The sequence below is a fragment of the Toxorhynchites rutilus genome, chromosome 1 (assembly GCF_029784135.1).
Source record: "Toxorhynchites rutilus septentrionalis strain SRP chromosome 1, ASM2978413v1, whole genome shotgun sequence".
Classification (NCBI taxonomy): domain Eukaryota; kingdom Metazoa; phylum Arthropoda; class Insecta; order Diptera; family Culicidae; genus Toxorhynchites; species Toxorhynchites rutilus.
This window is the reverse complement of record NC_073744.1, coordinates 98,394,931-98,407,526: the sequence shown is the minus strand read 5'-3', so window position 1 is coordinate 98,407,526 and position 12,596 is coordinate 98,394,931. Positions and strand designations below refer to the sequence as shown.

Below are 12,596 nucleotides of genomic sequence, written 5' to 3'. Positions count from 1 at the left end.
CGAAGTACTCGGGTGAGCTGGTTATTGTGCGATTCACATAGCACGTTACGGAGAAGAACGTCTACGCTCCGTCAACGTCTCCACCAATTCACACATGCAGTCAATGCCTCCACCAGCACCGTCACGTCAAATGCCAAACGAATGATTTATTTAATTTTATTCATGGTGTCGCCACCTACAACAATTTTAAATTGCAATGCCCTCTTTCAAATCAGCATGCCTAGAATCAGTTCTAAATTTTGAAAAATTCAATGAGAATCATTGAATTCAATTATTTAAATGCTTAAACCCCGTAGTCCGACCCTTATGCAATAATAATAATAAATAGAATAATTCTTTCAACTAGTCGCGAATGATTTTCACTCAGAAATTTGGAGCTAAGAGTTATGTTAGCATAAAAAATACAGTAAGTTACTTATAAAGCGATGTTGAGGCACCACTTAGTGTCGCATTGGAGTCGGTTTTGACCAGTAATTGGACATTTGCGACTGGGGGCGACTTTCAATGTGGGGCCATAATTTGGGCCCCGAACTCAATGTTTACAAAAATGTCCAACTAGAGGTAAAAATGTCTAATTAAACGTGTTGCATCACAGATCTGTTCAATTAGCTTAGTGTCGATGTAGATGTAAATTACTGTATAACCAAATCAAAACAAAAGCCGAGACACAAAGCCTAGACAAAAACCAAACGAGCCGTCCATCTCCGTCAATTATTCTTTTCTACAAACCCTGCCGGTCGTTTTCGTTGAACGTATGCTGACGGGTCGTTACGTTGCTGGTGTATGTGAATGTTTTCATGAGAATTTCATGGTAGAATCATTGACGTACCGTGACGTGACGGGACGTGAACGTGACGTGTATGTTGTATGTGAATCGCACTTATATCGGTGAGCAGGTGCTGTTGTTTGGTGGTTGAAGATACGTTCACATTCGATTGATGACGATGATTGGTGCTGATGTGTCACTTGTTGCGATAAGAATGATATTTAATTTTATTGCATGATATTCATGGAAGTCGCTGTGTAGATCTTGATTATTTATTATGGTTAAATCTTGATCACCATCCACTTCTGCGGCGGCTGTGGATTTTTTGTTACTTATATTGTATTTGCTTGTTTCACTTTTCACGGCACATTGTAGTTGTTAATTTTGTACGTCTCTAGTTGTGAACATTTAACTTCTAGTTCGACCCAAAATTCGACTGTTTGTTTTCTTAGAAAGCCGGCCTCTTGGCACGGTCAGCCATGTTATATTCGGACTTCGTAATCACAAGTCTATACTCAATGAAGGTTGAAAATAGAGATGTGCCATCCGCTCATGAGCTGTTCCGAAGAATCGACTCTTTGAAGTGAGTTGACGCGGAACAGCTCGCAAAAAAAATTCAAACAGCTCTTCAGCTCACTTTGATGATGATGAAGGAGAGAAAAGAGCTGTAGAATTGAAGAGAGTGTGTGAGCTGTAAGATTCAAATGAACTGACCGTCTCTCGCTCTCCGTGTTATGACATCAGTTCAGTTTCATTTGTTCCTTGTCTTTTCAACTGTTATATTCGGGTTGACGGAATTGGGCTTTGTTTTAGGGGGCGCCAAAAATAATAATTGTCTTTCAGGCAGAATGAACACGTTTTTAAAATTAAAATTATGAATGAAAATTAAAATCTGTGTATTAAATTAGTCTAAAACACTTTGTTTGTAGGCGGTGAAAAAATCTCAAAAAATTCTTCTTGAAGACAATTTTATATTATAATGAAAAGTCTCAGTAAAAATGTCGGAAATGTATAGACAAAAATTCATTTAAATTTTAACATTTTAAACTGGCTTCGTCTTCTAATCTGATAAAGATTACACTATTGAGTTTGGGACCCAAATTGAAAGTCGCCACCAGATGTCGACACTGACAACTGAGCTGAAGAGCTGTTCATAAAGAACAGCTCTTTTAGATGAGCTGAGCTGATCTGAGCTGTTCATCATGATGAGCTGGATTGCACACCTCTAGTTGAAAACATTCTGTCTTTATTGCATTCTTTTAAAAGTTACAGTCTCCTACTGGAGACACTCGAAGCACCGATATATAAATTTCTATGTACCCGATCACCAATCAGCGATCGTTGTACATGCGAAAGAGAGAGAGATAGCATATCCCTAAAAATCCATGACTGTACTCTTGGTAACCGTCATGGTTCATTAAATTAGTAATGCGACACTTCTGTTTGTCGCCATAAATTCCAGGCATTGAACTGAAGGTTCGATGCCGCGTAGAAATATCCTTCTCAGCATGTTCCCACTGGTGTGGTCTGCTAGAAGTGCATTATTAAAAGAATGAGGAGAATGACATGTGAGATGCACATGTCACAATCCTCAGTACACGACATATGAATTAACACTAGATTTACGGATTATATACCTATTTTTACTGAAGTGAGCCAATATGGCTCACACAAAGGTTGAAGTTTTTGCATAGAAAGTCTAAATGAAATGTTTATTATAAAAAAAAATTCTAGGAGGTTATGTCCAAGACACGACCGCATTGTTGACGTAGTACTACGCTGTAGTTTAATTCAAGTCGCTTGTTTATAACTGTGAATATTATTTTATAATGCTACGAAATTTTAGAAATAACCATTCTACCAGTTTGGTCGCCGTGAAATATTTTTTTTCTCGTGAAATCATTTGACGATTATTGTTTGATTCATTCTTGTCCTCGCAGAACAATACATGCTCGAGATAAGCGCACACAAATATCCATATATCGATGACTGGAAGCAATTAAATATACACACACTTATCTCCGTTTTGGCGCTCTTCTCAACAGAAGTCCTTTTTGTTGATATTGTCGATCTAGATCAGCTCAGCTGTCATCCTTTGTGGAGAGAGTTTTGCTACCGTCATGCGAATCCCATATTACAGACAAAATTCCAGAACAGAACAATGATCAGCGAATCAGTAATTTGGTCGCATCCACAGCTCAATCCGAAACTAAGACATGTGAGACTTGAAACTTATTCTGTTCATTCGTCTCTAACCTTTAAAAAGGCCCTTGGAAAACTTTACTTTTTCCTCGTATTACTTCTCCTCCCCCATTGCCTTGAGAAAGGTATTCGATCCCTCACCGTCCGCTCGCCCAGCAACGATTTTGTTCAGTCAGTATCCCCACAGTCAGTATTGCCTCAGCGAGAGCCACTGTTTATACTCTAGGCAAATATTCGTTCTTTTTCTTTTCCTTTGTTCACGTAGACTTTAAGTCTTACGATTTCCCCTTCGTTGCTCGTCGATAAGTTGCCCGTTATTGACAGCTCTGTTCAAGAAAGCACACAAATGGTCAGAACAAATGTATGGGAAAATGGAAACGCTTATAGTTTTCATGAATTTTAACCGTTTACATACCATGGGATTGTAATGTATAGCATATCACAAATCTTAGGGAATTTCCGATTCGTTTGATATGTAAATCGCCAAAATCCGTTCGCGGCAAAAATAGTTATTAACGTTAACTTTATTTCGAACGTGACCTGTTTTCTGATTTGGCACCCTTAATGAAAGACGTAGTTCTACGTCAAAAAAAATGGAAAACATTTTTTACGTATGAGCTCTGTTTTTGAAACACATTTTTAACCCTTTCGCTACTAGCGTCGTCTATAGACGACATCCGCGCGACGACCTGTGCGTAAGAGTGTCGTCTATGAACGACATCCGCGCGATGAGCTATGTGTACGAGCGTCGTCTTTAGACGACATTAAATCATACTACACATCAATCAAACCAGCGCGATGTGCATACTCTTCGGCGCAGTGCTCCGTACAGCGGTAGCACTTCGACGGAGCACACTGTCGTATTGAAAGGGTTAATGAGTTAAATTGGCTTGGTCCGTAAATCTAGTGTTAACAGCTTCATTACAAATATAGTAAAACCCCGATAATCCGCGAAATGGTTAATGGACTAAAAATGAGGTGCAAATATTTCAGAATGAAAACTATGTTTTATGAATGCACCCGATTTTTTACGCGGTTATTTACGAGGTTTTTTTACGCAGATTTTCCAATTTATCGCGGTTTTTTTACGCTGATTTTCCAATCAACGCGGTTTTTTTACGAGGTACGCATCCCCCGCGTAAAAAAAAAACCTGGGTGTACAGAAACACTTAAACTATCCATCTGTAAGGTCGTGCACACCAGTGCACAATGGTCCAGGAGGTGTATTTAAGTGGAAATTAGCATTTAGAGCTCGACCGTTATTCTCTAGATGAAAACTGTCTTCGAAAATTTGTTACATATAATGGAGCGCTTATTTTCATGTTATCAAAAATAGGGTGACCAAAATTGTCGCTGAAATAAAAAATATAATTTTCTTATCCGTTATAGATAGAGGTAAACATAATTCAACTATGTTGTAGTCCCAATTATTTGAGACATCTTTGTAGAACGAAGTTTTCTTCTATCTCTTGAAATAATCGATATAGCGCTTTTTTTAAAGTTGCGTTAGGGTCACCATGAAAAAAAATACTATTTTTTATTTAATCGACGATTTTGGTCACTTTATTAAAATAAAATATAATAATAAAATGATTAAATAAAATGATAAAATGATAATAACATAAAAATGAGCCCGGTATCATATGTAACAACTTTGTTGAAGACAGTTTTTGTCTAAAGAATAAATATCTCCCACAAAGTTGCATTAGTGAAACCATGAGAAACCCGATTTTTTAGAGCCCCGCAGACTGCAGACTTTTGTCGGCCGATAGATTGGTCGGACGACCTAATCAGTATGTAGCGATATGCATATGCGCAATTAGAGGCGAATGAACTGCAAAGTTTAAAGCCTCTTAAAAACAAAGAATCAATCAATCAATCATATGCACACACTACACCGATTCAGTACCGGCCGATAAAAAAGTTTGATAGGCTTCCCGATTGCATTCAAACTATTCGGTCGGTCAACTATCGTCCGTCCGTTTAAGCAGTACTAGCTAGCATCGATCTACGCACACACGACGATTGTTTATCGGCCGTTAGTTCAATTCGCTCTCAATTTTGGCATCCGACATACGTGCCGTGCGAATAACTGAGAATGGGATGCACCCAATGCTCTCGGAATCTGTTTTTGATTTTCCTTCACCGTTCTCTTTCACGTTGTCAATACATCTTTCGAGAATATTCGGCTGACAGTTGGCTAGTGTGCGCACTCTTGACCAATCCGACTGTTTGGTTGGCTCGGTGAGCGCACTAACAACCCAACCCGACAAAACTATCGGCTGAAAAAAGTTCTGCAGTGTGCGGGGACTCTTACTCTTACTTTTATATTTAAAATTCTATATCAAAATTGTCTTCGAACGACTTTTAGAGCTTTTCAATACAATATTTTGCGATGCAGAATTTGTCAACATCTTTATGCTGCTCAAAGTTATTGATGGGTTTTTACCCAAAAATTCATGATTTCAACTTTAATTTACTCAAATACAAAAAAATAACATAGTTTTGAAAATTACACATCATGTGAAGTGAACTATGCTCTTTCAAATGCCGCCAATAAACTTTGTTTATGTTTGCCCCAGAAAGAATGGCAATCAATTGAAGAGAGTGTATTTCTTGGGAAGAAACATCAATAACTTTGAGTGAAGTTGCGATATTGACAAATTCTGCAGTATGTATGTTCTAAAAGTCTTTTGAAGACAAAAGAATTTGAAATAAAAGTTAGAGCAAAAAACAGTTAGAAATTGTTGTAAAACAGTTGTAAAAGTTAGAGCAAAAAACAGTTTTTTTCATGGTGACTCTAAGGGTGGGTTTAGACTAGTGATATATTCATGTGAAGAAATATGATGAGATTTATAGAAATCGCATCAACCCTTTCCACTAGCGTGAACTTCTATAATGAATATATTCATATTTTCGGTGAATTTATTCACCTGAAGTAGAACTGCATCCAACTTTAGTGATTTCTCACCAGTGAGAAATTCACAAGCGTTTACATATGCTGAATTTATTCAAGTTATATATACCTCGAATAAGTGTATTATATTTATTCTCACCCGTTTACACCAATTTTCACGTAAATAAATCCATCTATAGCTATAGATCTCCCTAATGTAAACCCGCCATAACGCAATTTAGAAAAAAAGCGCTATATCGATTATTTCAAGAGATAGAAGAAAACTTCGTTCTACAAAGATGTCTCAAATAATTGAGACTATAGCATAGTTGAACTTTGTTTACCTCTTTAAAGATAAGAAAGTTATATTTTTTATTTCATCGACAATTTTGGTCACCCTATTATTGATAACAAGAAAATGAGGGCTTTATCATATGTAACAACTTTGTCGAAGAAATTTTTTGTCTAGAGAATAACTGTTGAGCTCTAAATGCTAATTTCCACTTAAATGCATCTCGTGGACCATTGTCCACGAGATGCATTTAATATCTTTCAAATAATTTGAAAACCACGACCAAACAAAAGCGCAAGTGTCTATCTCTCACTGACAAATTGGAACGTCCGCTCGCGAATAATCGGAGTTCTACAGTATCTATGCTCATGACACCTAGTGAAGCCAGGTTACATAAAACGCTACAATGTATGGGTTCTACATTATTTACAAAAAACATTTAATGGATCGTATTTTCATCGGCTCGTATTCCCAAGCTCAAAATTTTGAAGCAAATCGTGACTGGTGATGCACAATCTGAGCATCCACAACAAAGTTCAGTGAAAAAAAGATCTTTTGACCAGTCAAATGAACTCCATTAGCTATCCTCAAAGCCTATTTCTACCAGGAGAATGTCATTCTTTGTGATTGAGGGGGGAATACATTCTGACGAGTTCCTACTAAGGTCGATAGATTCCAACAAGCACAGTTCGCAACCAAACGAATTAAAATCAGCAATTAGCCATCATGACAGGGATCCTGTTTGACTGCGATGGGCTTCTTCTTCCATCGTATTTCCCAGATGTTACATCTTCAGATTATCATTTGTTTAGGCCGGTGGAAAAAATAACTAAAGCACAAGAATTTCGACTTATTGGATATCATAAAAAGCACGTGAAAATGTCCGAGATTTTTCACAAGTGATGTTCTGATATAACGTAAATTTCAATTACTCTCCAGATTTTTATTTTAAAAAAATGAAGAAATGTTCACGTGGACAACAGGGGGAATGTCCACATGGACAACAGGGGTAATGTCCACGCTTGTTCACGGAGGGGGACAGGGGTATCAAAATCGTACTTTTTCTGTCCACGCGGTATGTGGACAGCCCCATACTGCAATACTGTGGGTTTTTATGGTGTTATGCACGAGCTCTAACAATTAAACTCTTCTTTTTTTATTTCAGATAAATGTTTCTTGTACAAATGGAATCGCGAAAGTTTGTTTATTCGTGTCAGTAAAATTGGTTTTGATCCTAGAAATATTGATTATTTGGATTCACGGCACAGTATTATTGTAATTTCGTCTAACAACGTGTTATATTTTTTTTATAAACAACCTCTACTGAAAGCAACTGCGTCTTACGTATCAATAGATCATTTTGGAAATACTGCTGATATTTTTCCAATGAATAACGAAGTTAGTTACATCTATATATATAAGGAATCGGATACCGGCAAACTTTATCTCTGCATAATATACAAGAAGGGCGAAATGGAATTCATCGAACTTCAATTGAACGAGCAACGAGAAGCGGATGTCTACGAAGGTGAGTGAATAACACACAAGTATAAAATGGTGTCCAAATAACAGGAATACATTTATAGAATGTTTCATTGCCATGCATGCATTCCTTTCCACTTACTTTTACAAAAATTATTTTCATTAGTCCTAGGTTAAACCGCTACATATAGTTTTTCATGTTGAATCGTATGTAGATTTTAGTTATCAAAATTTATTTCAAACTTCCCTGTCTAGATTTTGGTGAGTCCGACATGGCACCACTATACAAAAAAAATTGTTTTGAGTTATAAAAGATTTTTTTAATATTGAATTACATTTTTCAGTAAGATTCTTCAACAGTGTATTTTAAATGTATTTTTCAACAATTTTGTCAAGCATAATATTTTTATCAGACATCATAGCCCTTTCCAAAAATCGAACGTTATTAAAATTGGTCATATTACAATGAAAATTGTTATTTTGGGTAGTTTTCATCATAAGTACCAAGTTTAAAAAAATTCGGTAAGGGTCGGGTCAGCGGCCGGACGATTTGGCGTGGAATTGCTTTGTAACGATAGGTTTTTATAGCGACAATTCTTTATAACGACGGTCCCTTGCGTTGTCGCTATAGGGAGCTTTGACTGTATGTTTTTGACAAGTGAACAAAAAATTATGTGAATTCACTTTCAGAAAGTATGCATCTATTTGTAAGTAGGGTATTGGTATTAATATGCTATACATTAGAATCCCCTGGTTTGTAAATGGTTAAAATTCATGAAAACTTTAGGCGTTTTCATTTTTCCATACATTTGTTCTGTCCATGTGTGTGTCAAAATATATTCCAGAATATCGGCCCAACATCGATCCTGCTTTCGGAATTTCGGACCATCGTCCAATTTATTAATATCTAGTTGCAATACGACTGCATTTTCAGTTCTTGTAATGAAGACATAAAAGGTTATCTTTTGTTCATCTATTTCCATCGAATAAAATTTCAACATACAAAATGTAATCGATTAATTCGAGAAGCAGAAAATCGGAGCTTGGTGCGAATGAACTTTTTGGCGACGGTCCGAGATGAATTTCATTGGCAAAATATTTGTGCGATAGATCAAGTGGGCCAGCTGAAGATTTATAAAAAAGTTGGCATAAACGGCTCCCAGAAACTCTTCAAGTTAACCTAGAAGGAAAACGAAAGAACAGATTTGATCCCGTTTAGTTCGAGGGAATCATAAGTAGGTCCGGAATGTGCATAGTATATGTGCACATACTAATGGTTTTACGATCGATAGGCATAGGAATGCACTTTCGCTGGGATTGAAGAGTCAATCGAATAAACACCAATACGAACAGTGGAACACATCTGCTCCGTTTTGAACCACCGCTGCTGCTCAGTGATATATTTAGTAGCGGTCGTTTTAATATGTGTTTGATGTTAATTGTGATTTGGATGAATTGTGTCACCCAAAGAAAATGATCTAATGATGTTTCAGGGACGCCTTGATTCGTTCTAGTTTACCAAATTATCGGGGAGAATATTTTAATCCGATGTTGAAAAACCACATAAAACGTTAACATAAACAACCGTATCGCTAATGGAAACTTAATTGAAATTACCCAAGTAACCATAAGCATTAACGTATAGCTCTATTATAGCACTAATTCAGCATCTCTAATACCAAATGGCAGTATATCTGCTTTTTTGATGCTTATAGGCCTTATATCAACATAATTAATGCATATAAAGATTAATGAAAATAAACATTAATGAAAGCCCTATATGCGCATGTGCACCCGTGGCCGAGTGGTTAGCGTCCCACACTATCATGCCGGGTGTTCGGGTTCGATTCCCGTTCTGGCCGGGGGATTTTTCGTCAAAGAAAATTCTTCCGGCTTGCACTGTGGTCACGCGTATTCTAGAGCTTGCCACTACAGAGTACATTTAAGGCGTGTTATTCGGCATCGAAATCTCAACCAAGTATTAATGAATGACGCTAGTTAATGAACACGTTGAGACTGCAAAAGTTCCACAGGGAACGTTAACGCCATTAAAGAAGAATAAGATATGCGCAGTTAGTGCTACCATATAATGCTAACAAACATTAGGATAAAACACATGAAAATAGGCATTAATGGAAGCCCTATAAGCGCATTTAATGCTATCATTTTTTCCAGACCCACACATACATGATCTTTTTGAGCAGGTATCTGAGCGCGGTTATTGAAATAGGACTATTTTCCATTCATTTATATGTATCAACAGTGGTCCAGATAGCAAAGACATTACAGAAAAACAGACATGTTGCAGAAGTACCTCGGTTCGAACCTCGTAGGGTAATTTTCATATAACAATTATTTCTCATTCCAAACAGTGCGCCGTAAATCTAAATAAATGATATATCAATATCATCCATAAAATGGCTGCAATAAATCTGTGTGGGCCCATTAAATACATGATTATTTATTTTAATTTTCTGTCGAGTCCCGATAGATTTGATGACTTTTTCCTAGAAAAAAACGAATCAAATACAACTGCTTAGTGAAGGCTGCCATCACAAGTGACGTTCTCAGTTAGCCGTAAGCAAGCTTTAGTAATGCTTATTTAAGGCTGTAACTGAAGCATTTAAAGAGCCCTATATCTCGCCTTTCCAGTATTATATCCACCCTATATTGGTTTATAGAGTGTAATAAGCATTTATTCAGTATTCAATATGTGGATACAGTGCTGATTTGAGACACTTTTTTAGTGCTTACTGGTTACCTGGTTACCCAGCGAAGCAATTTATTTTTAACCGATTCAGACTCGTCTTCAAAGGAAGAAATAACCATTATTACATTAAATAAGAATTTTAAAGCAATATATTTCAAAAATCGAATAAAAAATAACAAAACACAACAATAGCTTGCTCACATGCTTTTTTTATGCCATTCCATGTCAATAAGTTTTGTGCGCAACACTTTAAGTCGGCTAACGTCTGCTGCATCGTTCTTCACAAATTTCAGTAGGCAATCTATAGACTTCATGGCATCAGAAAATGTTGGTTCTTCTGCAATGTCACTCACAGTTCCGGATGACATCTCGAGGGAAATATTGTCTGTTGAATCTTCGGTGAAAGAGTCATTTTCTTGAGCCACGCTTTCTTGCAAAATGGAATCAATGATCTCCGTATCCGTAAAGACCGCACTGGTGAGCCAAATTGGGTTGTTGTCACCATCGTAAACCTGATCTTTTAGCCATAAATTAATATCTTCGTCGGTTGTAGTTGTGTTAGTTAGAGTATCTATGGCAACAACAAGCGCTCTCGTATCATCTTGAAACTCATCTGGTGTATCAGAACTCCACGCATATCCTGGAAACTGATCCAAGAGCTTTTTACAGGAATTTTCGATTGTGCTTGGTGAAATTTCATCCCAAGCAGCAGACAGCCAATCAATGCTTTGCATCAGAGATATCTTCTTGAGACGGTTCTCAAACTTGAGTTCTTCGTTTTCAAGAACCAGTTTCAGCATGAGTTTCCGCTTGTACCGGGTTTTTATTGCATTGATAACGGATTGGTCCATTGGCTGACACTGTGATGTGACATTCGGCGGTAGATAAATCAGCTGTATAGAAAAAGAGGTAATGTAAAGTTTCTCACTTTGATTAATTAGGTTTTCACCTTGATCAATTCATCATCAGAAATTAAATTGTCTCCTCCTGTATAGTGGGCCGTGCAGTTGTCCAGTACCAGGAGAGCCTTCGGTTCTAAGCTCTTTTCGCCGGAAAACTTTCTTACTGCAGGTACAAATTCGTTAAAGAACCACTCCCGGAAAAGCTCTCGCGTCATCCATGCTTTTTTGAATTGTAATATGACACCGGGAGCAGTTCTTTGGTCGGAAATGATCGTGGCTTTGCAGCGGTTCCGATAAACATTAGTTTTAATTTGTTTGAACCGTCGATGTTGCTACATGGCATAAATGTGTATCGCATTTTATTTAGTTTCCGACCGTAAACATTTTTCTCGCTGGAAAGTGCCAGACTTCGTGACGCAAGCAGCTTTACGAAAATTGCCGATTCGTCTGCATTGTACACTTGCGACTTTTGAAGTCCTGTTTCTGTTATTTTTGATGCTAATATTTCCTTAAATTTTATGTAAGCATCCACGTCAGCAGATGCTTTTTCTCCCGCAACCCGCTTGACATGCAGACCGAATCGTTCTTTGAATCTACGCATCCAGTCATCCGAGAATGAAAATTTTTGGTTCACATAATGTCCACGTTTCTGGATTTCTCGGAAAAGTAACTCCGCTTTGACCCGCAGAACCTCGAAAGTGACGATTATGTTGGCCTCTCGCTGTTGCAAAATCCACACATATACGGATTCTTCCATCAATGGGAAGTTTTGCGTTTTCATCGTCTTCCTGCTGTTAACTCCGTGTTCTCTATACTGTTCCATCTTTGCTCGCAGGTCATCTTTTTGTTGAATGAATCTCGACACGGATGATGATCCTACGCCATATTTTTGAGCAAGCGATTCGTGAGTACATCCCCCTTTCTCAAACTCCTTGATGATTTTAACTTTCTCCACCAAAGTAAGCGTTTTTTGCTTACGCTTTTGATTCAAACCTGATTGGTAATTGTGGTAATAGTACACTGTAAATCTAACTTAATATGATCATTGTGAGAAATTTTTCGCCGTTTCCGATTTCATGACTTTATTACAATTCTAGGTTAAAAATATCCCTAGAATACGTAGATCATTGTCGTTAGATTCATTGTCGTCATTACAATGAAAGCTATATTAGGTAAGTTTCAATTTTTCATGTCAACTACGTCTCAGGTAAGTATGAAAATTTTCAGGATCACTATATCTCAGGTAGGTATAACATTGGGCCTGATCACGAACGTCACTTCACGATGAAAACGAAATGATTTGTATACAAGGTTATGTACACTTTACTTCGTTTTCACCAAAGTAC

At 37.3% G+C, this 12,596-nt stretch overlaps 1 protein-coding gene across 4 annotated transcripts in view; it reads left to right on the top strand.

The window, feature by feature from the left end:
* LOC129763041 (uncharacterized) overlaps nucleotides 1-12,596 on the top strand; it is a 568,624-nt gene that overhangs the window by 20,643 nt on the left and 535,385 nt on the right. For all 4 annotated transcript variants that reach the window (XM_055761763.1, XM_055761766.1, XM_055761764.1 and 1 more), the window contains exon 6: nucleotides 7,322-7,684. In XM_055761763.1, the coding sequence (XP_055617738.1) occupies nucleotides 7,322-7,684 (363 nt within the window). The remainder of the gene's footprint in view (nucleotides 1-7,321; nucleotides 7,685-12,596) is intronic.